A 25,991-nucleotide genomic window follows, 5' to 3' on the forward strand; every position below is an offset into this window, starting at 1 on the left:
TATAAGGAAGAAGGCTGTGAAATCAAAAGGCTCAAATACTTCTCCAAATGAGGCAAACCATTCCACTGCTGGCTGAATGGAGTATCTCAAGGAAATGTTTCAACAACAGAAAAAATGACCTAGTCTAATCAAAACTGACTGCCCTCCAAACCCAGTAATTTCCAGAATTCCCAGTGGGAATTCCTCCTTGCCATTGGCATGTGAGTGGTAGAAATGCCCACTACCATCAACCTGACCTGGATACCTCGGTGGGAGAGAGACAGCCCCAGGCAGTGGGACACTCACCTTGGCTAATGCTGGAGGAAGAGCTGCAGACAGAAGGTCTCGGATGAAGGACGTGGACAAGCTAATGATAGTGCTTTGCCAGAGCAAGGGCCACGGTGCCCTGAGCTTGTAGAGGGCAAACAGCCTCTTCTCACCAAGGGAAGCGGACACAAAAACTCCTTGTAATGGGTTCAGTCAATCTCCACAGCTTTTACTCGCTCTAAGGGTAAAGGAACTACCTGCCAGTGGGCTTACAGGGAAGGCAGTGCTGCAAATTTCCAACATACTGGATGAAACTCCACCAAATGGAAGAGCAAGAGCAGTTTTCCCTCCTGCTCAGACCCTGTACCTCCAATTTTGGGGGTCTTGGGTCGGTCACAACAGAATAGCAGCACCCACTGCTTTCCTGCCTCGTTAGAGCTGTGGGTTTCCACTTCTCAACAGTCTCAAGCTTGGTAGAAGGTGTGGGAGGCATTTGGGGTCTGGGGGACAACCTTGCCAACCTAACAACGATTGCGGAATGGCTTGGGATTGCAAGAGTTCTTGGCTGCTTTCTCCTTGTAGATATCTACAAGTAGATCTCGGACCCTCCCAGCCTGGACTGGGGGACTTGGTGATCTCTGTCCCTAAAAACAGAGTTAACAAAGGTCTGGGACAACTTGCTCCTGCAGGTCTTGTAGGCACTACCATGGGTTATGTGATTAAACAGCAGCACTGAGTTTGCAAAGCTGTCAATCCCATACCTTTCATCAGCACTTAATTCACAAAAAAAAAAAAAAAAAAAAAAAAAAGCACCATACCAGCCCTTAAAAGCTTTGGAGCTGCACTTTGCATGGCTGCAATAATACTTACTTACAATATGGACTCTAGTTGCTTTTATGTAACTGCTGCTCTTAATCAGCTCAGTATTAGCAGCTCTAACCTGCTCTTGCTTGATTTATTTTATTTTATTTCTAAAACAAACATAGATTTACAATCTCTCTGATTTCCCAGCTTTTATGCCACTCCACTGAGGCGCTTTAAACATCTCATTTATCTCCCATACGTTGGGAAATTACAACCCCCTCCTCTCCAAAACAAACAAGCAAAGAAACCTCCAGCTAAAATCTACACAGTTGGAAAGTGTTGATTTAAACAATAACCCTGAAACAAGATAGGGAGAGACTAGAACATGAAAACAGACATTTGTTTTTATTGCATAGATTGAGCTCTGAGGTTGCTTGCATCAAATGTTGACTTGTTCCAAGGCAGCATCTATTTATATGTTGTGAAGCTGGAAGGAAGCAGCGTGAAATATGTTTTTCAGTCGTTTGAGAAAGACTGCGCTGTTGCATTTGTTCTAGCACACGTTTCCCTCTCCTTCCCTTCCTGCTCACTTCAGCTGTACTTGAGCAAAGGGGACTGGAAGCAGTGGGAATAATTTGAAGTATCGGGCTTTCTGAACGAGGTTTGGGTGGGAAGCACATGTTAACATTTTTTTCTGACCTGTATCATTTATGAAAAAAATTCTTCCCTAATCAGACAGATGATTTAAGGGTTATGCTTCTTCCTCAGTGATGTGTTTGCTGAATACAAAGGACTGTACTTAAAAATATCTACCCATTTTGCACTAGAGAAAGCAATGCTGTGCCCCAACGTCCTAGTCCGTTTTGCTAATTGCATAATTCATTGAATGCAAATAATAGCAATTTTTTTAAACTGTTGTTTTAGACTTGTCTTACATCTTTTCCCCCATCTATCTCCTGCCTAACACAATCATAGATTCTTTATGCTATAGTATGTGAAACTAATTGGAAACTTTCTCTTCCCAATTACTATTTTGTTATATACAAACAAGAAACTCACATTTTTCCATAAATAATTCAATAATCCCCTCCTTATAATTACATTCAACCTTTTTTTTTTTTTTTTTTCACTCTGTAATGACATTTTGATTTACCCACAAAAACTCAGGTAAAAATACTGCTGGAAGAACACAATACCACGAGATGCATTGTCTCCCTGTTAGCAGTCAAGGTTTGAATTTCTAATTCAAGATATCATCCAAACACTGAACCAGTTCACTGTACTTTAACGAGCAAACCCAGCAATTTAACAAAACGTAAAGCGGGCAAAACATGAAAGTCTCCTATGTATTGATGGGGGGGAGGAATAGTTATAAATCTAAACCCTCCATTCCAGACCACATCCCCAAATGTAAATAAGCACACAAGCATGTTGCTACATATTTTTACTGAAATAATTACAAACAGCCTTATCAGCGGTGGCGAATTCGACAACGCACACATCATTTATCCTTGTGCCCTCTGCTGGATAGAGCACACAAGGCAAGCAATATTATTTCCAATTAATTTTTGGCATCATCACTTGGCATCTGCTTTAGGAATGCAAAGCGTGAAATTTGTAGTAGCAGGTTTAATATTTGATCCAGCCAAAAATATTTTTGCTACAAGGACTTACCTTTGGTAGTGTTTTCCTCCCCGCTCCCCCCTCCTCCGCTCCGTGTTGTTTCGTTGCCACCGAGCCTTGTTTACGGTCCAAACGAAAAAATCTGCCACCAAACGCCATACGTGGCAGGAATAATTTCATGCTGTGCAAAATTTGTTTCATTTCACATCCTGTAAGAATAATTACTTAGCATAATGCCACTTAAGCTGCATTTCTAGCTGCAAACATTAAGGAAATGGTAAAAAGCTAGATCCCGGTTGGGAGAAAAAAAGGGTATTTAGGGGTCCCCGGGGTTTCTTAAAACTAGTCGCTTTTAACACCAGGGACAACAAGAAGAATTAAAATGTTGTAAATGATGTCACTGAATTTAAAAACACAATAAACCCCAATATTTTCAATGATATTTGAGGTCACTCATGTGCTGGGGATCTCGATACGACACTGCCTTCCAAAAAACAGGACAAAACACCTGACCCATATTGCCCACATTTCTTATGTTTTCTGTAATTAAGTTTATTTGCAGGTGACAGTTACCCAAAGGGTCCTAAATAAAACAGCAACTGAAGAAGCTGGTTCCTCCTCATGTCATGTCGTCGACTCCAATTTTTCAATGACGGAAAATAGGACTCAGTAGATTTGGAGGAGAGTTGAGATGGATGAGCAGGGTGTATTGGCCAAATATCAGCATAAGTTGTGCAAAAAATAGCACTTCGGGACAGTGTGATACACTGTGCCAAAGGAGGCTCTGACCTCCCTCCTAGGCCCCCGCAAGAGAGAAAAATCCTCTTTCATACCTAGTCAGAATTATTCATGGTTCACTCTTACCTTCTAGCAAAACCAAACTGCAGTCTTCAATCAAATGCAAGACTGGCATGGTCTAATTGAATTAGTTCAATTAAGTTTAAGGATCAAAATAATGATTGTGGATTTTTAAAAAAATCCAGTTTTCTCAATGCCAAACCACAGCTTGCAATCAAGTAGCAAATTCTTACTTTTTCTTTCCCAAATGTTGGCAGGAAATAATCACTTACAGAGAACTTCTCTTGAGAAGTACCTCACTCCCCTCGTTTTTTAACCAGCAACGATAACGCTCGCGTACACCAAATACCCAGGCTGACCTTCATATTCCTCGAGGCCATTGTGTCTCTTCCTCACTCACCAGCAAAACCCACTTTTCCTGTTTGACCAACAAGGATTTACTGATAAAATTCACTGATAACCAGTATGTTTGCACTGGGTTTGTTCAACCCAACAAAAGGCAAAATCTCAGATTTGTTAGAAGCAGGCCGTGAAGGATCGCTGGCTGGATGGAGGCTGTCAATCACAGTGCACCATCTCCAACCAGCCATTCACCGGCACAAATTCCCTCAGTTCCACACATCTGAATAAAGTTATTCCAATTTATACTCATTCTTTGTTTTCACTCTGTTTTGAAAAAGCCTTTATTGAAATGTAAAGTTTGAATATAACAGGAGTGTCAAGAGGCAGTAAAGGAGAAATAATAAATTTTAGGAATAAAAATGGGAACAATTTGGGTGCGCAAGTTCTTCTGGCCTGAAACAGGCAGCAGACTGTCCCTGGGGAAGCTTTATGAGCAGCGGAGTTTTTCAGACACCATTTTTTAAAGTGTCTTTACTGCTAAATCAAAGGACATGACAAAAAAGGCCCCCCAAACCATCCAAAACTATGCTCCTCTTACGTGTTTTTTTCGCCAAAGTTCAGCAAGCTGCTGCTGTATCTGACCAGCAGCGATGTGTTACACCTCCAAAATACCCAAGAGCACTCAAACACCCCCATGGAAGGGACAACACGCAGAGGACGCGGTGCCACCAGTGTCCTCCATCCTCACTGCGTGGCCCTTCGTGGCCATGGAGCCAGCAGCATCTCGCAGCCACCTGGCAGGGGCAATTCCACGAGCACTCGCTCCGGCTTCGTCGGGCAGATCCAAACCAAACAGCCTTTTGGAGGGTACTGACAACAATGTCTTCATTCCCTACGGCGACCGGTGCGGGAGCTTTATTCGCCCGTTTGCTCACGTAGCACCGTGCCAAGCTCCCAGTCCTGGAAGTCCCCTGAAAGTCGGAGAGGGCTCTGGCATGGGTGGGCTTCCTGGGGTACACACATGCCTTAATGTGGGCACCTTGTTTCATGAATTCCCCAAATGCAGAGGCTGGGGAACACAACAATAGGATTTCGTGCTCTAAAATCCCCAGCTCGATGTCTTCCAGGCTGAGGAGGCCCATGACATTGTCACTTATCATGTATAAGATGCTTTCAAGACCTGGCAAAAGTTTTGTTCTTTATTTAAAATATGCAATGGGGGACATGGGGAGAGAGGGTTCTAAGTACGTTCAAATTAACGTAGCATTTACAAAATCAACATTAAAAAATAATTCACGTGAGAACATCCAAGTGCCTCCACACTGAAATATTTCCCATCTATCAATTCCATCACCAAGCCCAGGGATGACTCGAAGGCAGCTGGAATTGTCCCTGGGCATACAGAACCTCAGCAAACTGTCAAGAATGATGGTGCCACCTTACAGATCATCTCCCAGGCTGGTTTTGGGAAGCCTGGCCCGTGAGCAGGTTTTGGTAACGCAGGTGTACACATGTAAGACACGTCCTTTTCAACTATGTTTCAGGATGGATCACCCTGTGCCCCATCTGGCTCCGTGACTGTCTTTTAAAGGGCAAATATAAGTTGCCAACATCCTCACGAAGGACAAGCCCAACAATTTAGCAGTTGCCTTTTTTTTTTTTCCTCCCTAATTTTTTTTAAACACCGCACTGAATCCCAACGGGATTTGGGGGTTTTGTTTTAATGGCGAGGCAAGAATTTGCTGATCCTCCCCGTGGTGAAGTTACTTTCAAGTCAGTGAAAGTTCTTGGCCTGCGATGAAAAGTCTTTGCCAATTAGCGCTCAACAACTTCAATTCATCCCTCCCGGTTCAAGATGAGTAGGAACCTAATAAGGCTGCGATAAAAGGGCAAAAGGCACCGAGTACCCAAAGGGGATTAATGGGCTCTTCCATTTATTTGTCTTCCTAACAGCTGAACTGTTACAAGTATTGACGGTCTTCAAACGGCCCGGGCGCCGGGGTCTCCAATGGCCATCTCCAGCTCCCTGGCCCCGAGGGGCGAGGGCTTCCCCCTGGGCGATGCCAAAACCAACAAAGCCCCGGGGATCAGGTAATGAAACTTCAGCTTTTCCCCCCCCTTCTTTAAGATTTATTTACTGGCAGCTGACAAGGGGCAAATTCAGCTGGAATTGTGTAGTCAAGGCCCTGTCAAGCCTTCAGAGGCACCCTTATGTCGAATCACCTTCCTGACTGGCATGTCGCTGAAAAGCCCTCGGCGCTGGTCCTTAACAGCTCCCGACAGCACAAAGGACACTCCAGACAGATGCCTACATGGCATCCTGCAGCATTTTAAAAGAGAATTAGTGGTTTTAATTATGGTCGTCGTATGAAAGGAAACCATGCAAGCTCGGCAGGAGACCTTTGATCAAACCCTTTTGCTAGCACAATGCCGCGGAACTGTGACTATTCCTAGCAAGGGGCCTTTTCTCGCTGAATGACTCACCAGTGATCTTTGAATGCAGACAAGTTCCTCGCCCTCCCTCTTCATTAGCGAGCATTTCTATACAGGCCCTATATAGTGCGCGGAGTCTCGGAGCTATACAATGGGGGGGAAAAAAGAATCCCTACAGATTCTGGCCTCTACTTAGGAAGTGCTGAAGGACTCTGAGTGACTTTATTCATTAAAACAGGTTGCTATTAATTAACTGTCATAATAAAATAAAGAACTATTATTTGCATTTCTTAGTGCGCTCCCTTTAGTAATATGTATAAAAGATGCTTGTAACAAAAATGAATTTATAAGGGAGAAAAAACCCTCAGAAGTCTTCCCCCCCCCCCCCCCCCTTTATTTTTTTTTTTCAGGTCTAGGCAGCAGGAGCCTGCCTAATTATTAGGACCAGTTTTGCAAGAGAACAAATAGAGGTAAAACACAAATATGAAAGTAATTAGGAAAATGCAAAATCCTGTTTACTTGGCAACCGATTCATGCAACTGAGACGAACGAAGAGCAAATCAGCTTTGCTTGTTTGATAAACTTAAGGGTGTCACCTAAGAGGAGCTGATAAAAATTAAACTTCTGCCAGCATCCCTCAGCACCCCCTTTTAGCGAACAGGCTCAGAAACATCCACGCAACTGCTTCGTCTACAAGCACCAGCAAATCTCATCTGAACAGATTCAGGGGGCGGAATTTTTTAACTTCTATCGCTGTTAAATATTTTCCCCTTTGCGATCGGCCAGCGCAAAGAGGGATATCTTCGAGCTGAATGCTCAGCACGGACACCTGTATCACACGTGCACGCGATTCGTACGGACACGGCGCACGTGAACGGCAGGGTTGCAACCAGTTCTGCTTTGCTCCCTAAAAAAGCATCACTTTTCCACTGCTCTTCACACCTGGGAAGGCTTTTGCCGGTGGGAAAGTTCTCCTTGTAGTTGCATCACTGCTTATTACAATACACGACGTTACTCGACGCGGGCTGCAGGCTGGGATACCTTTGTCCAGCCCCTCTTTTCTTCCGAGTAGATAGTGGAATCCACAAAAGCTTCCAATTATTTCAAGACTATGCAGCTAAGGAGGGGCATCTAATCAAGATAAAGAAAACCCTCGGCTCAGTATATTTGTTTGAATGGATTTTCAATAATGCAGGTAACAAAAGCATTCAAAAATTGGATTCCTAATGCTTTTCTGCTAGGCTGAAGGACTGATTTTGAGAAGGGAGAAGAAAGCCAGCCCTGAGAAAGCTGCACAGAGGAATGTATGATATTCCCCTGCTCTGTACAAACACTTCTGCAGGGATTGAGAAAAAGGAAGAGATTTAAGTGAGGCACGGTTGACCTGAAATGTAGTCAATTACAACACAAAGAGTTAAAATGACACCCCTGAACCGCTCCTCTTCCTTCTCTTCACTCTGCTTTGTGGCTTTGCAACCCAGAAGCTGTAGTTTTCTTTCTTTTTATTGCTCATTTCTCATCTGCTGTTTGTACAGGAATCGTTTATAGAAGTAACAGGGGGAATTGCTATGGAAATCATACTATGAAAATAAATAAGAACGAGAGGGAAAAAACTGAAGGATGTTATTTTGCAACTGGAGTTAAGAGATTCTTAGACGTCAGCTTGATTTTTATACAGGCAGCGTTCAAGGAAAGACAATCTGGGAAGATCGGCACTTGGAGAGAACCACAAAAATAGTTTTTTAAAAGGACCTTAGTAGCCACCCGAGCCTAAATCTGCACCTACACGCACCTCAAACTACAGACCAACAGAACATCCATGTGCATCACCCCTCGCTCCTGCACACATCCTGATCTGCTCTGCCAAGCCTCCTGGGAAGCTTCCAGAGGTGCCACTCCATAACATGGCCTTTACAGAAGTACTTCTTTCTTCTCTGAAAAATTTACTAGTCCAAATGAAATCCTGGCCTAGCAGCAATTTGTCTCCTATAAAACACTGGGCTGAGATCTCACAGAACCAAGTTTAAAAATTTAGATGAACACAACTTTCCAGTAACAACAGCAGAGTTTTGGGTCTGTTTTAAGCATTTGAGTACATCTTAATCGACAACATTTTGAAAAACATGCTATTTTGTGTCCACCTTTTTTTTTAAAAACAAGTAGCTGAGCTCGTTAACCAAGTTGCTTGACTTTTGGGGTAGATTGAAAATGGATTCATACTCTACTCTTTTGCTTAAAGCCCCTGCCATCTCTAAATCTTCAGTTCTGGCATCCCCAGTACCTGCGAGGACACGGCAGAGTAGACGAGTGTTACAGACTTGCACAGGAAGATGCCACAGCACAGATGCCATGAGGCCCGGGGAGAGCAGTGTCCCACGGGAGCTCTCTCGTGTCTCCGCGCAGGGTCTCAGCACCACGGTCCCTCTGCCCCAGGCAGGAGATGCCACGCTGCTGCCTACAGTCACGGTGCTCTGCAAGGGAAAATACACAAGTTGCTCATTACTGGAAAACTAGAGCAATAAAGTCTATCCCAACATAAAATCCCAGTGTAATGGAAATAACCACCCCTGCAAAGCAAGGGAGGCAGAAAGAGATGGGTTGGTCTCTACCCACCATCCTGTGCTGGGAGAACATCGTGTCTGCAGCACCCCTGGGCACAGAGCACACCCCAAACAGCGAATGATCAGGCTCCCGTGAAGGGCATCGTCCCACATCCTTGTCCTGATGGAAACCTACCCAACCGTGCTGCCCCCTCACCACAAAATCACAGACACAGCATAGCTAAAGCAAAACGGCTGTAGAAAACCTCTTGGCTCAGTAAGAGAAGAAACTTTTAAAGGCTAAATACATTTTTTGCACCTATAAAGGATGCTGCACTCATTAAAAGATCTTCACAGTAAAACAGATTCACAGGTTTCTTTTAAAAGAAAACTCTCCTTTTCAAAACCCAGTATTTTATTTAGTGATGATCTTTTTTCCCCCCGCACACAAAACAACACAAACAATTCATTTGGCAACAGCAATCAAAGACCAAACAACAGTACATTCCTGCAGAGGCAATCACACTTGATTTCCTCTCCGCTGCCATTTCTATTGCCTTTTAAAACCATTCTCACGTTGTCAAAGACTAATTCAGATTTTAAGTCCTGACTTCAAACTTTCAGCATGCAGGTTGAGGACCGGGCACTACCCAGCTCGCTGCCTCAGGTCTTCTTTCATTTTCCTCAGCCCCTGCAGCTCTTTCTTCAGGTGCTTCACAGCCTGCAGAATATCCTGCCGCTGGGGATCATCTTCCGCCTTCTCAGTGTACAGAAGGAAATGTTTCACAGTTTCGGAGAGCAACGCTTCGGGATCCACATCCACCCGATGGAGACGCAACATCCTCTCACAGGCGATGGCGTAGTTCTTGTGCCAGTTCACTGGGTGATTTGGATGAGAGTTGACAATTTCTTTGTATGACTGTTAAAGGGACAAAAAAAAAAAAAAATATGGGGACAAATTAATTGAATGAAGGGGACCAACAACTCTTAACAGTGCTTCAAAACTGCCTGTAAAGGAACAGATGCTATTTATTTAGATGTCCAAGTCCAGAGTTGGAGCATTTCTGTAACTCACTCCATGTTTGCCATGCGATGTACAACAGCATGAATTAGAAATCCAAGGGGGCCTGAAATGTTCCCCTTCCTACAGCAGCTTTTTGTTTAGAAACATTACAGATTATTGTGAAAACCCCACCACATATTATGCGTTTCCCCGAGAGCGGTGTTACACCAGGCTGGGGAAAAAGAGATTTAACTGCCACGCCTGAAAAGACATTTACTCAATATTTTAGGAGATCAGGACGTCTTCCACAGGACTTAATCAGTCTGTTGACTCGAGTGGGAATATTCATAAGCTCAACTGTAGGCACGTGCCCCAGAACTTTGCAGATCAGCAAAAGTCACAGCAAAATGGGCAAGAGTTGAAAGGAAAGTATTTGTTGACTCTTTGCTGGGATATGAAACACTCCTCTCTGCTGACACACACCGATTGCTTTATGCATTTGTTCACATCTCCGGCAGTCCAGTATTTCCAGAGATACCCACACCAGCTTATGGGTGTTATTCTTTGGTATGAAATGCAGCAGAATTAATTTGCAGCGAGAAGACTGTCGGATTTTACACTTGCTGGCTCAGATGCATGACTGTGTAATGACAGAGGGGACAAGTGCATAGAGGGGACTTCAGGACAAGCAATCTCTTGGCATGGGTTTGGAGCACCAGCACAGACAACATAATTAGAGCAAAAGCAGGGTGTCGACTGGTTAGGTTCTGGCATCCTCCGTGACCGAGGGGGCAAGTAGGAATGGATAAAATCCCTGAACAAATCTCTTTGAATCTGCTATGCTCCCAGTTCGGATGAACAAAGGAGAATGCAGGCTACAGGACTGCCGACCTACATGGGAAGACTATATTTCTGTGGAATCAAGAAATTAAAAAAAAAAAAAAAAGGATGGAGACTAGAGGGATCATTCATAACCCAAATATATGACTTACAGTGTACGCAAATGTGTAAAGTTGTGATTTCATTTCTGCAGTCACGCTGGCAGTTTCTGCAAGGTCAAATATAAAGAAAGCTGTTTTCATCCTAGAAAAACAAGAAAAAGTTCCATATAATAGCTGCTTAATATAACCAGATCACATCACATGGTTATATACACATCTTCAACATGTCCGTGTATGGGACAGTACACCAGCAGCTCCATCTAAGTCATCAGTGACACAAATTTTAATTCATGATTTATTTTCTCACCCTATGTCCCAACTACCCTCTGCTCCTTCAAGACACTTTGAGCAGAACCTTTTGGTGAACAAAATGATCGCTTCCCTGAAGGATTTGCTGGAGGCCATGCATGCTTCATCTCATTCTGCCAACCTTTTCCTTCCAAAGCTTGGCACATTTAGATCCAATAAGGCCATGCACCATCAAGCTGCCCGCTTTGGTGTGTATTTCCACACCAGTGAGCTGGCATCACCCACTGGTTGTTGGAAGGGAGCAAAGGAGCATCACCTGGCTTGCCACATCTCCTCATTGGCGACAGCTTCCCAGGAAGAGGGCTTGAAACTAAACAGGAATGAGAATAAAATTCAGCCATCAGATCCATGCCACTGTGTTTCAGTCCCTGCACAATCAACCCTTCTAACCCAGGCAGCTACAGACCTCCCAGGCAGATGAAAACCTGTGCTGAAGCCTATGGCTCTGACAGCAGGGAATTCAGATGATCCTCAGTCATTCATAGAACTTTATTCCTCTCCTTCCATAGAAGGAGCCTCTGGTATATCAGGTGTTTCACAGCATCCTACCTATCCTCAAAGTGAAAGATGCTTTTTACCCCCCACCTCAGTTCGGTCTATGACATTTAAAGCTTTGTATGTCCCAAGTCCTCAATGTTTTTTGGCTCCTGATCAAGTTTTAAGATTAGAATTGGACCTGATATTTGACTAGAAACGTCCTCTCTATTTTTAACACTAATACAAATATCACATGTGGATTTATTATATGTTCCAGAACACAAAACATTACGATTACAGCTCATGTTTAATTTCTCTAACACTGCAGTGGACGTGGTTATGATGCTGGCAGACGAATGATGAGCAGGAAGGAGCAGTCACCTCTGCCTCATACCTGCCATAGTCTTCAGTCCAGTTATAGAGATTTCTTGTAAGATGAATCCACTCTCCTGGGTCAAAAACAACATCGGAAGGAACCAACTTTTCACAGGTACCCCACGGCCAGAGCGAATAGCTCCTTCTCCAGGTCGAGTCACCTTCATGAAGACCTATGCAGACAAACACTTCCTTACTGCCAACAAAAAACAGAGAGAGCAATCTTGAAGCCATGCCAGAGACCGTGGGCCACACCACATGCTTGAGCAAACCACACACACCACACCAGTGCAGCAGACAGGTCTTAAGCAGCACAACATTTTCTGCAGCACGGATCCCCATCCATCCAGAGCATTTCACATCAGAAAGGGCACATCTTTGGGTCAGTATGTGAAAGAGCTCACCCGCCACAAGCGAATACCCCATTTGGCATCGCACGTCTTCTGCAGCCAGCACAGGAGAGACATCCTTTCCCCTATGTTGGACCTCACAAACATGCCAAACGCCGTAGGAGAAGCCCATTTCTTCCCGACAGCACCTGGCAAGGCTCTTCTGCCTACCCACACTCGCAAGGCTCACCCTGGCTGGTCTAAATGCAGATGCTATTCTTATTCATGTGAGTATCTAATCCTTTCTCCACTCTTACTAAGCTATTTTTATATGATGATTATTCCTGGAATACATTCATTCTATGCTAATCAGTTGGCCACAATGTTCACGAAGGAGAAGCAGCAGCAATTTGCTCTCCAACCATCATCATTTTGAGTAGACGGGAATGTTCCTTTTTTTCTGATGAATTGTATCAACAACAACAAAAAACATAATCAGCAAATACTCTCTGCCGATCACCTTCTTATTTTTCCTTCCTAAAAACCAAACCAACCCCAAAACAACAAGCAACATTATATCCGGATGGAGTTACTTCTGCATAGATATTTGCTTTAATTGCAAAAATAATCTTGCCACTGGGGAGCAAGTCAGTGGAGAAAATTGGTCTTTTGGATGCAGTACCAAGCTGTTCCATAAACAATTTCAAGAAAAAAAAGGTCGAAGATTTTAGGAAAGCTGTTACATATGAAAGAAATGCTTACTGTTTATTTACTTTGAGGAAACGATGGAGATTAAAAGCAAGTGTCCCATCGGGTAATACTCCTTCCACAGGATTCCACCGGTTCCCAGGAAAATAAACGCCAGGTAAATGTTTTGCCAGCTTGGGTAAATACCATTCGTAAGTCATCATCTATCACCAAAAATATTATCATAATTAAAACAAGAAGCAAAGTTTTCATCCATTTTACATCCAGAAGACATGGTTTCTGCAGGAGTAATGACTCTATTTGTTCAGTAAAGTCACCTCCCATTTCAGCAATGACCCGGGACCCCACCACCAGACCAGATCACCAGTGGTTTCTGATCAGAGGCATGTGGTTCTCACTGCTGAGCAGGAAAAACTCTAAGGAAACACAAAACAGCTACTGGTAAGAGACACAACAGGGCTTTGGTTTGGTTAAATGTGAGGGGTGGGTTTTGGGCTTTCCAACAAGTCACAAATTCTTGTTGCAAAGGCAAGTGCAAGGACTGATGTGGCAGTGGAAGTGTAGGTGTCCCTTTCTGTAGGGGCTTTTTTCCTTCTATTTCTCAGGAAAAAATGGAAAGAATTCAAACACCACCCAGGGACACACAGCACCTCTGTTTTAATGTAAAAAATAGAGGCAGAAGTCTGCAAAACCAACTTTGGGGGAACCAAGATAACAGAGGGGATGCAAGGAATAAGCCTCAGCATGGTAAAGCCCTTGAGAGAAACCCCAAAGCCGCATTGTCCATGGGGCAACTGCTGACCTGCTGCCCTCCAGGCTGCTCCCAGAAGTCTTCTGCTGCCCCAACATCGGTATTTCAGGGCAACTGCAGAAAAGAACAGGGACGAAGCTTCCTCAGCAAGGCAAACATCAGCCCTGGGCCACATCTGGATATGTGCCGTGATGAAGGACTTCTGCTTCCCCTTCTCTCTATCTGCTATTGCCTCCCTGTTGGCTTTTTGGGCTTGAATGGGACTTACAAACCATGCTGCATCCCAGACCTACCCACAAATCAATTTTATTTATTTCTGCATCATGAGTTTTATTTGAACAAAAAGTCCCCATTGAGGAGAGAAAGGAACAACTGAACTTTTGCCTCCTGTTCTTAAATCTGCCTGTTGCCTCTTTTAATATTAATTTCTGAACCTACCTCCTGGTCCACTAAGGTGATATCTGGCCTCATCCCTTCGCAATAATGAACGTAACGAAGAGCATTCCCGGGTAAGTCTCCTCTTAGCAAGATCACTGCACCCGTCGGCATAGAAGACAGCAAATTCCTTGCGAACTTATCAACAACATAGTTGTTGCTCTGATCACAAATGCTTAAGAGAACAGATAAAAATCAGTATCTTAAAAACAGGTATTAGCATGGCTTTGCATATCTTCAGAACAAATTTATGCAATAGGCATCCACAGGGGAAGTCCACCCTGGTCAGATCTTGCTGGAAAACATCATCTCCATTTGCAGGGAAACAGAGATGCAGAAACGAAGCCTTTAGACTACAGTCCCCCAGAAACCAGCACCAGAGACATGAGCCACTACAGTTTTGCCAAAATTCACACTTATTGCATGCCTTCACCTTAATTCTGATTTTTTCTTGGGCTAAACCTCAAGACTTACTAGTTGGTTCTGGAAGAGCCAGTATAATGATGGTTCTGTAAAGCATCTGAAACCCTCCTCATCTTTTTGATGCTTTTAATTAAGCATTAAAAAGCCAAGTTTTTGTAGCATCAGGCAGAAATAGATTTACATGACCTGAGATTAGACCCTTTTCGTTAGACAGTTGTGTGTGCACTCACTCCAGGTATGAACTCAAGAAGAGGACACTCCATGACTGGCTCAGGACATAAGCTATGACTGGCTCACCTGTGGACCAGTCTTTGGAAAAAGCTGTGTGCAAAGGCAGGATTCCTGAGTATAAAGTCTATGCTTCATTGGTCAACCTCTACCTGAGCATCCCTACTACTACACTGATTCCTACCCAAGCCACTGAAGAGCCTTCAGCACAGTTATGGGATAAGGAAGCCCTACACTACAGATTTAACCCTTCAAAAAGGAAAAAACTAAGAAAAACCTCAGGGCACAAGGTTTTGTGAAGCAAAGCAAGGGAAGGAGGCAACTATTCAGGTTAAATGAATTCTGTAGACTTTCTTAGGAAATAAAACACAGATTTAAGAGTTTCTTTCATAAGAAGTTTATGTATCTACACAGTGTTCCTCTTTCAACCTACATAATACCCCCATTTACAGCCTGGCACTGATGCTTGGTGATTCTGAGGGAAATCAAACAAGGGAATCCCGCAGGCTGTGACCACACAAGCTTAGGTGGGATGTGAAAAGTGCCTTTCCCACTCCAAGTCAAGGACAGAAACCCCAGCAGCAGGGGGGGGGGATTTACAGCAGCACCCCAACTGCATGCCACCCCGCAACCCTGCAAGGCTGTGCCACGACATGTGCCTGGGGGATTTGTTACCTGTAATTTGCCCATATTTGAGAAGCAACAAGAGCAAGAGCAGAAAGCCACTCCAGCCATGGCAGCGCCCGGCTGCCCTCCAGCACGGCGCTTCCGACCGAGGCGAGCGCGGCCAGCCCCAGCCCCGCCAGCACAGCCACCACGGCACTGCTCTGCAGCCAGAATCGCTCCACCTAGGAAACAAAATCCCACAGACCCTATTTCCATTTCCCCAGCTATAAGGAAACAGAATAAGTCGCTGTATTTTTGCACGTTACATAGCTTCAAAACCACCACCTCCTCCTTTAAGGCTTCTTCCTAAAATTTACCATGCCAGAGCAATTTTTGGAGTGCAACTTACCACGCCCAGAAACAGAGGTTTTGTAATATCCAAATTTGCTCTCCAAGCAAAGAAAAGGGAATAAAGACAGAGCATTCCAGTGAAGAGCCAGATCACGGGTGATTTCTGTTGCTTTGTCCTATAAAAAAAATAACGTAGCACTCTAGTGGCATGACAAAAAAGGGGACGAAAGTTATATGTGCTTGAGAACCACCATCTCTCTGCATACCTAAACGCATTTAATACAAGGAGCTGATGAGCCTTTACCTTTGCAATTTATGAAACTTCTGTTTTCAAAGCACAAAACCATCAGGATTTCAAGATTTTTAAGCTTGCCATCTACAAAGCCACAGGGTTACCAGGAATAGGGATATTTTGCCCTTAATTAATAGATGGCCCCAGCCAGTTGCTGAAATTTTCTCCCCAGCAAGCAGAAGGCAAAGACAGCTGCCCATGCAGCCAGTAAGAAAGTGCATGTCAGAGCAAATATTCTCTTCCAACTTACGGCAGTGCTGTGCTCACACAGGCCATGAGCGCCAGGACGAGGACGGGAAGGGAGAGCTCTGACTTCATCTGCGCCAGCTGAAAACTGCAAAGAAATTAGTGCATGGATGCGTCATCCCCAGATTGCCCCTTGCACTCAATTAAACTGTCAAGAGAAGCAGGGAATAAGCACAACATAACGCATTCCCGCTCTGCTGTGATTAAGTCAACCAGAAATGGGAACAAGCTCGGTTTACACGTCAGGATTTTGAATGAAAAATCACTGGGGAAGGGGATCCAGTATTTTTCCTTCAATGAGGAAGACAGACAGACATGTGTGCTGTCCCTGCGCTGGACACACACCACCCCAGCTCTGGACCAAGCCAAGGAAAGGCAGGACAGGAGCTACTTTGGCCCAAATGACAGCAGCAGCAAGAGGTTTCTCTCCACTAAAAGGCACAGTCAAGATTTTACTTACACGAGCATTTCTCTCATACTGGATCCTGTCTCGGACTTGGCCTAGATTTAAAAGAAAGAAAATCCGTGAGAAACCCACACACTGATTGCTGTATCACTGGCGTAAGGAAAAGACTTTCTGTTTTCTGTTTGCAGAGCCCTGAGCACACAGGGCTCCTCAAAACCCCTTCAGGTGGTACCCCAAGGTGGGCACCGGGAACAGGAATTGCTTAAACAACAAAAAGACAGCAAAATTCTACTCAAACCTTCATTGCAAGATTTTCTCCCATGTTCTTGCTCTACATTATGCCACTGTGCAGGATTTACCACCTGGATAAGCATTTTTTTAAGGTGCTACCAACCCATTACTGTGTGACTCGAGCACATCATATGGTTTGGCTGTGATGTCCGCTATATGACACAATCACAGAATCATTTAGGTTGGAAAAGACCTTTAAGATCAGGTCCAAGAATTAACCTAACACTGCCAAGGTCACCACTAAACCACGTCCCTCAGTGCCACGTCTAGACATCCTTTAAATACCTCCAGGGATGGTGACTCCACCAGTCTCCTGGGCAGCCTGTTCCAGTGCTTGACAACCCCTTCAGTGAAGAAATTTTTCCCAATATCCAATCTAAACCTTCCCTGGCACAACTTGAGGCCTTTTCCTCTCGTCCTATATTTGCACGATGCAATTATTTTCTAGGACATCTCCCCACAGCCTAAGACAACCTGCTTGCTTACCAGACTTGCCCCTGTCCCCTCTGCCCTGACAAAGGAGGAGCTGTGTGAGATTTATATGAGATTCACAAGAATTTGTACTGCAGATATTTGCAATCCATGGCACAAGTCTGGGAAAGAAGACAGGCTCGGTGGAGGTGAGGAGTTACCTTCTTAGGTGCTTGTTGGAAAAGTGGGGGCTACCAGATAAAAGATAAGGTAAATGGATCCAGGAGGTCTGGAAGGGATATTTAATCGCAATGAAAATGGAAGAGTTATTTGCATTCAAGTTTTAATAAAAAAATAAAAGTGTTAGAGGATGGAGAGCCAGCCCACAGCTCCTGAAGCACCACTGCTACCTCTCTGTTTCTTGCAAAGCCCCACCTTGCTGGCAGCTGATGGTTTCTGGCCTCAGACACATCCCTCGCAGGAGATGACATCTCTGATCCTAGGTTTACACGTGAAACCCTCTCCTGAGTCTTTTCTCTGTTTTTATTTGACCCTGCCTGCCCTTAAAATGGAGCTGTGGGACACAAGGCTTGTCTGTCCATCCAGGCAGGGCTCTGGCATTAGCCCAACTGATGGCAGGACCAAATGCTTGGATTTTGCTGCATATATTGTTCCTTCTTCAGACAAAGTCATCGCAAATGTGATTTGTGGTGTAGGATTACACGCAGTCCATCCCTAAGCCTCCTGAACATCAACTTGAATTCATCACATTTGATGGAGAAAGGAGTTAAGGGATTTGCATGCCTTGGTATTGCTCTGCCCAATGGAGTCTCATTCTCAGGAGATGGCTGGGAATAGGACAACAGGGGAAATCTCAGAAGTCCTTCAGAGGGTGGATCTTATCTCTGTAGGAGTTTTGGAAAGATTAAGAGGCAGCAGTAGGAATTATCAAGTCTTTTGCCTCACAGCGTACAGCCACCCGGCTCTCTGAGAAGGCTGTAATGGAACGGCAACGGTGCTCACTGTGTCACATTGGCTGGATACAGGGGCTTAATTTCTGAGGATGTGAGGCTTTAGGACCCCAAGGAGCAACAAAATATGTAAACCATACCTTCTTCTCTTTTTTCCCCCCAGTGGTGCGATTTCCCAGCCCTCTGCACTGAAACCTCAGAAGCAGGAAGGACAGAAGGGGTTCTGGGTGCTTGCTTTCCTTGGGTGGCCAGAGCTAAACATCTAAGTCAGGGCTGGAGGAGGCAGATGCAAACCCTACGCTCAGCAAGCAACTGCAAAATACCTCCCTCCCTTGGGCAAGAGCACAACTCCAGGCAGAGGTTTCTGCGATCCCTCAAACCTCCCATTCATTTAAATTCAATATTAGTAAGAAGTAAGTTAAGAGGAATCTTTTTTAAAGGTACAGCAATGAAAACGGCTTGCAACCTCTTCAAATAGCTGAATTTAAAATAAAAAATAAGTCAACTTTTTGTTGTCAAATAAAATAATAAGTCAAAAAAAAAAATAAGTCAACTATCTGTCTTAAAGCAAGGAAAACACAAAACTGATGTCACCATCTCCCTCCAGGTTGCTCTTTGGGCTCTTACAAATACAAGACACCTGTGCAGCTCCCAGTAAATAATACGGCTCACCCCATAAAGGCAAAGAAATATTTCTTTGCTTTCCCAGCGATGTAATCTATTCCCAGAAAACCTGACAGATCAGAAGGTCAAAATCAGAAATACTTTTTAAAAAAAGAAAACATTATTTCTTCCCCTGCAAGCCATTAATGAGCACAAACAGAAAAGTTCTGCTATTTCATAAGTTAAAAGAAAGTAATTTAGAAAATGACCCTTATTTACCAGATTGAATGTCCCATATTCTTCCCTGAGAAAATGGGTCAAAAATCCTTGCAAAGTCGTCTGGTCTCCCCATGTCCAACGGGCTCGATTGAGGTAGGATGACACCGGCAGATAGAGATAAGGCAGCAAACCAGCCAAGAAGCATAAACCCAACTTCAGCAAATGGCCTAGGGACAATTCCTGCACCAAAATATGTCATATTGCATAACAATGTTTATTTTAGTTTAATCACGCTGGAACTTCAAGAACAGATAAAGAAAAAACATCAAATATATTTACACAGAGCTGATCTCTCAATTTATAGTAAGTCCCTACAAAATGCTATGTTAAACCTTACGATTTTGTGGATTACTAGGAAACTGCATCAAACTGATCTCCTTTGCATGGCAGGGTGAAATTTAAGTGAAGCAAATAATATTAGCTAGGACTCATGAGTATCATACTCATTGCATCTTTCACATTTAAATCATGGCATGACATGCATAGATGGCTGAAGCACTGCAAGGCTGAGATAACCCACTTTGCAGCGATTAAGAGTTGGCTGGTATTCCATCTGGCAAAAAAAAAATAAAAATATGCTGCTGTAGTACAACTACACACATCATCACCATCATCAGGAGTCAGTTTTGCCATTTACTTTATCGTGATTACACTGGCTAAATTGGATAGGCCAACTTTTGGGGTGGGATTTTCAAGACTGCCTAAGGGGTCAGGAAGACAAGACTTTCAAAGGGACTTCTGTGCCTAACTCCTTTAAGTGCTTTGGAAAATCCCACCCTAGAATACTGCACGCTTGCTTTATCGTTAGCCACTGCCCTGTCAATCAAAGCACTTCTTCAGCAGTTGGGGTTATGGGGAAGAGGCACCACTCAGAGTGAGGATCTACAGAGCAGAAAAAGTAGCTTGATAATGGTGGTGGCCAGAGTTCCTTCAGAAGAATGCTGGCTCTTTTTTACTTAAAAAGGCACTGATTTCCATCAAATATGCTTCTTATTAGGTCGTTTTCTGCAGCAGGCACAGCTGGGTTGTCTAAAGTATTTCCCAGGAATATTATATTGGAACAAGATTGTCCTTGCTGGAAATCACAGAGGTCTCTCTGGACCTCCCCAGTTAAAAAAAATCCAACACGTCTGTTTAAAGAACACAAATATATTGTAGAAGTGAGACTGCATTGTGTTAAAAGGAAATACATAGTCAGAAAGAGGTTTGCTGGAGATGCTGAACAGATTTTGGATCAAGCTTGTCTGAGTTACATCTTATCTCTTGCAGCTCACATGCTTCGCTCCAGACTTAGTTCTACCCTGTGCCATAACTCAGAACCACACCTGATTTATGAGGCTGAGCGTGAAAAAACACAGGCAGGACCAGCCCAGCAGAAACCTGCCCACTGTCAGCTTCAGGGGGGCAAGAGAGAGAAAGGGGGCGAGTAGGTGGAGGCTTCTCAAGGCCACTTGCAAAGCGATCAGAGCACCTGCATCATTGTGATGTGCAGCTGTTTTCAGGGCAAAGGAGAATTTCTACAACGCGACTACATCCAGCCTGATGCACTGACTCACAGAAGATCACCTACAGGAGACAAGAGCATTTCAGGGCCCCTGAACGTCACCCGGGAGCCTTGTCCAGACGGATGCACACCACCTTCATAAGCCAGGCATGCTAAAAGGTGTTTTCACCTTCCTCCACAACTAGCAAGCTTAACAGAAGAGGGACATCTTGAGAATGGGATCTCTGGCAGGAGATGAAAGGCACATATTTGACCAGATCAGGGCCTTGCTGTTTCCCTGAAGGTCAGCCTTCCTTTGGTCTTTTCCACCTGAGAGCTGATCTCTTGTAGGACTCACAAGTCCTTGCTGCGTCAGACCTGGAGGCACGTCTCAAGGAGATGCTGAAGAGGACTTTCCCCTAGAGACAAGCAGCTGCACCCTTATTTCTGTGCTGCTTATTGTTGCTGTGCCTTCAGCTATCAGTCAGAAGTTGCAAGATGCTCTGCAATGAGCAGACACAGCTTTTGTTTGCTACCACCAGGGAATCAACACACAGAAACTCATCTCCAGATTTGCTGACAGCATGAGAAAGCCAGTGCCACGAGCCAGGAGAACCAGTGCACAAAGACTGCTTATGCCTGTGACTTCTCACCAACAGATATTCATCTGCTTTCCTGCTTGGTAGGTCTTGAACATGCTCTTATTTCCTACACACCGAGCAGTTTTTAGCTCTCAGTATCGGTCTCGTGGCTGCTCACAGGGTATTTGCAAGCAGCTGGGGCAGAGCGCTCCTGTGCCAGGAGACAGGGGCAGGTCACAGATTGCTGATGTGAGTAAAGCCCCTAAATTGTGATCGGTGGCTCTGGGGTCAGACTGATGGACTGTGACTTCAGTGGGTTATGACTGACTAGTTCAGACAAACCACTGACTGTCCCTGTTTGTACATCAACATGAAAATGTCACAAGTGCTTGAAAAGAATTACTCACTGCCTTACAAAAACAGAGGCACAGGTCAGGAAAATACGTACCGTCTTTCTGAAAAGCCGACAGAGAACCCAAGGCACAATACATGCGACATAAAGCACTATGGTGTGCTGATTGCACAAACTGAGGCCACAGCAAAAGGCACCAAGTTTAGAGATCTGAAAGGGGAAAAAATCCAAACATATTCACAATTACTCTTTACAGTTTGCAAATCAGCCAGAGACCAAAAGAGCTTCAGTGTAGCCCACAGCACGCTTACAGGAGAAAGGCAAATACATCGGTGAGCACCGGTCAAATGTAACATGGATAACACAGGCTATTTTTGATTATTTACAGGGAGATTTCATTTGTTTAATGGAAAACATTATTTAAGAAGCGTCCAGCACAAGAGCTATGTCTCCATGTATACAAAGACCATCTGTAACATCATCATGTTATAACGATGCAGCGGGGTCCAATTCTTGAACCCCTGCTGCACAGGGGAGACTGCCTGGCAGTTAACTCCAAATGATGCAAAGTTTTCAGAAGCCATACCCTAAAATAATGCCATTATGTACAGAGATCTCATTTTATATAACAGCAATGATTTTTTCCTCTTCTTCAGGCACAGAGGGCTAAAGTCACGGCTACACAAACTTCCTAAGCAAAGAGAATTAAATGTGGTATCACTCATTAGTCTAAAAGTTCATCTTCAAGCATCTTTAAAAGAGTTTTCTGATAAAACAGGTAACGTATGCAGCACGGTGCAGCGTATTTGTGGTACTCACTGAGGTTTATTCACGGGTTTGTTATTGGCGCCATGGCCATCCCTGGCTGATGCTAAGGAAAGCCTCTCTTTGCCTCACGCTGCCATACGCTCTGCTCTGCCCCAACACCATCAGACCAGTGCTGAGTTCAATTCGTTCAGTGGGGGAGGACAAGGCTACAAGAGCAACTCCACACAGAAACCCTGTGTCAGTGCCACGTGCACCACTGGCCACTGCTCCTCCTCTGAATTTGCCTCCTCCTTCACCATCACTGCCCACATGGTCCACGTTACAACCTGAAGCCATGCCCCAGGGCAGCTCCTCGGTGGGCAAAAAGCACCAGAATCCCACAGACATTGTTGGACAGGAGCTGACAACCCATCCTCACCTGCCCAGCACTTTCATTTCTCATCAGAGCTTCGCCCTCCTTATTTCAGTCACCGGTGAGGATGGTGTGTGAGATGCAAACACTTGCCTTGGCGTGGTGATGGCATCACCCGGCAATTTTTAATTCGCTGCCCAGCGTTCACTGTTGAATGCTGCCTTGCCATGGAAACACCTGCCATAACTTCTGAAAAACATCTGTGGGCTTCAGAGCTGCCCTGCAGGACTCAGACCAACCTCAGTAATTTTTCAAGTATATTGATGAACTCCAAGGACACCCTGAAGATGTTTGCATGACTGTCTGATTTATGAAAAGGACTGTGAGCTTGCTATTGGCAGCCTGGCTTCTTCAAGGCATGGGATGCCAGACACCCAAAAAACATTGAAAGAAGCTCCTTAGCTGCTTCTGAAAACCTCATCTGAAAATCCCATTGGAAATTGGGCGCGTGAAATGTGGAAGCAGGTTGGAAAATGCCCAACCCCATCTTTGTGGAGTTCAGGCTGTAGGGATCTTGGGACAGTACTCATCAGAAAAGAAAAAAAAAAAAAATCCAATGGTGAAAAAAGGTCTCTATAACCACTGATAAAACATGTTATTTGAGAACTCACGAAGCTGAGTAAACTACCACTGCAGACTCCTGAAATTCTAGCCTAGCCCGACAAAAATCCTTTTATTCACACAATTTACAGGAGTCACAGCAGGCAAGTCTGTGAGAGGAGAAGAGATCAGATGTTCAGGCAAACAGAAGTAGAAGGCTGCTGAGTAAAAATATCATTTGGCTGCTTAGTCTGTTTATAAAGTAGAGAATATAGCATGAAATTTAAAGTCTCTGCATTTCGCAATGCCATTATTTTAGGGGTACATTTAATTTCAAAAGAAGAACTGATTGAAAATTTGGTTGTTTCTGGTTTTCAGTAGAAACCTGGGTTTCTGACTAGATGAAGTTTTCTGTAAAATATATTTATTTACCCCAAAGAAAAATATCAGTTCTGAAAACAAGAACTTGAACACCCACAGCCTAGTTTAAGTCTTTGATGCAGGAAACCAAACTTTGCACTAAAACATTTAGATGAAAATGATTTTGCTTTTCCTGTTTCCACCCTGTGTGTATTAAACAAACCAACCCCAAACCCATCCAACAGGTCCCAACTCAACCCTTAAGCAAAGTGGACAGGTTTTTCAATGTTTGGCACTTTTGAACATCCAGGTAGGTCAGGGATGGACACCACCCAGCACACATGCTGAAGACGTCCCAAAATTTGGCCTTCTTTATTTAAACAAAACGAAATCAGCACTAAATGAATAGGAAATTAAACAGACGCGTGATAACTAATTGAAAAAAATTAAAGAACTATTCACTTTCCTTGAGATGTTTTACCTTTGATCTCTCTTTTGCAGTGGATGCCTCCTCAAAATGCGCGGTGAGAGCCATCAGCAGCCCCACAAACAGATTGTTTAAGCTAAAAACCTCCGCCGCGATGGACCACTGCCATGTTAGACGAGAAAATGAAAACACCCCCGCAGCAAGGATTCCTCCAGCATATGAGCCAGAAAGCCTGCAAACACAGATAACATGAAATCTTCTTTTCCAACAAAAAAGCCTACTTTATTGTCCTTATTTTTTTTTTTTATAAACATACTGTAGCAGCAGAAATGATGACTGCCACCCAGCACCCTGCCAAAACATTATATGGTTAATATCTTCCTAATAATTTCTTTGCTAAGAATTGCAATTAGGAAGAGCAGGCGTTAGCCAGCCCGTCTATCTGCAAGCCACCCAACACCAAAGAGTCCGCTTCTTCTTGCAAGCACCATGAAAACTTCCAGTATGGAATTTGGTTCAGAAACCCCGCTGAGTGATGGGCCAGCGGGTCGTGGTACACCGAGCCAGGGAGTCATGCCTCTACTGGGATGCTCTCCAGTGCAGCCTTAAATTCATCAAGGCGCTCAATAAAGAGCAGATTAGAGCTATTCATGATGGACAGCATTAGCAGAGCTTTCCTGGGAGGGTGAGGATTGTGGTCCCAGCAGGGAGAGGTGCCCACAGGGGTCAGGAGTGGGGAAAATGGGTGTCAGCTCCAGCCAGCAATGGGAGGGAGCGGAGGATGCACCCACCGTTGGGATGGCTGCGAGCCCAAAAGCTGGGCAGGTCTGCGACTCCCGGATGGGATTATGGCACAAGCTCCCCACAGAGCCACTTGCCCAACTCGGCTGAATGCTGCAGCCAGCATGGGGAGCCCATGAGGTGGGATTTAGCCCAGGAAACCTATTCTACCCATTCTGCAATAGCAGCTCTTCCCACTCAGTCACGTCAGGGGCAGCTCTGGCTCTGCCTGTCTGGAAGGTCTCCCCTTTGGGAAGTCGCCCTGAAAAGATGCCACGTAGGGCACCACAACCAACTCAATTAAGCCTTATCCGAAGACAGAAATAGCTGCGGCCATGATCAAAGCTCCTCTCCAGAAATTCACCATCCCACTGTGAGACTAAGCCAGGCTCTACCACAAATTGGGTATTTTTCTAGTTCCACCCCAGGTACGCACACTTCCATTCAGTCCCAATGTTTCCAGAAGGTTTAAAGCAAAACAATGATAACCTAGCCAACTTCTTCATTAATCTACTTGCGTAATTTGCTCCTAAATACTGGCCATATGCTCTAGCACAGCCAAAATCCCCAGGTGGCTTGTTCGGCCCATCAGGGATTGGAGAGTGGATGTCCATGTAGAACTTGCTTATGGGGTTCCTCACGTAACTCTGAGATAAATGGAGACCAAGGAATCAAAACCTACAGCCCCTATGAACAGAGATGAGGGAGCTGCTGGCAGAATACTCTCTAGCAAGGGCTCCTCTCCTTGGTTATCCTTTCTTTCCACTTTCCTGAAATGACCTCAGTACAGCCAATCTATTTCTGTAAATGTCAAAGAAGGACTTGTGCAGTCAGAATTTGTAATCCATTAAAAATAAGAAGCAGAGTTCCTGGGGAGGAGAAGACTGGGATGAGGGCTCGGGAAGACCAGGTCTCTATTTCTCCTCCTGCCACTGACACTGGACATCCTGGGTGGCCTGGGACAAGCCACTCTGCTCCTGTTGCCCCAGGTATCTGCAAAATAGGACTAATGATTTTTATCTCCTTTGTAAAGCATTTTGAGATCTGCAGCTGCAGGAGGTAGCCGG

The 25,991-nt window shown here is 44.5% G+C and overlaps 1 protein-coding gene across 2 annotated transcripts in view; it reads right to left on the minus strand.

Moving 5' to 3' along the window:
* Window positions 1–9,180: 9,180 nt before the first annotated feature.
* TMEM260 (transmembrane protein 260) overlaps window positions 9,181–25,991 on the minus strand; it is a 35,137-nt gene continuing 18,326 nt past the window's right edge. The window contains exons 4-16 of one of the 2 annotated variants that reach the window (XM_074869119.1): window positions 24,199–24,376; window positions 21,734–21,847; window positions 19,222–19,401; window positions 16,721–16,761; window positions 16,265–16,348; window positions 15,781–15,898; window positions 15,441–15,613; window positions 14,118–14,289; window positions 12,983–13,131; window positions 11,911–12,087; window positions 11,296–11,349; window positions 10,782–10,872; window positions 9,181–9,705 (exon numbers count right to left, since the gene is read on the minus strand). In XM_074869119.1, coding sequence (XP_074725220.1) covers window positions 9,433–9,705; window positions 10,782–10,872; window positions 11,296–11,349; window positions 11,911–12,087; window positions 12,983–13,131; window positions 14,118–14,289; window positions 15,441–15,613; window positions 15,781–15,898; window positions 16,265–16,348; window positions 16,721–16,761; window positions 19,222–19,401; window positions 21,734–21,847; window positions 24,199–24,376 — 1,804 coding nt within the window. In that variant the 3' untranslated portion in view covers window positions 9,181–9,432. The remainder of the gene's footprint in view (window positions 9,706–10,781; window positions 10,873–11,295; window positions 11,350–11,910; window positions 12,088–12,982; window positions 13,132–14,117; window positions 14,290–15,440; window positions 15,614–15,780; window positions 15,899–16,264; window positions 16,349–16,720; window positions 16,762–19,221; window positions 19,402–21,733; window positions 21,848–24,198; window positions 24,377–25,991) is intronic. The other variant, XR_012628999.1, reaches the window with a different exon arrangement.

This window comes from Strix uralensis, chromosome 4, assembly GCF_047716275.1.
Source record: "Strix uralensis isolate ZFMK-TIS-50842 chromosome 4, bStrUra1, whole genome shotgun sequence".
Taxonomy (NCBI): domain Eukaryota; kingdom Metazoa; phylum Chordata; class Aves; order Strigiformes; family Strigidae; genus Strix; species Strix uralensis.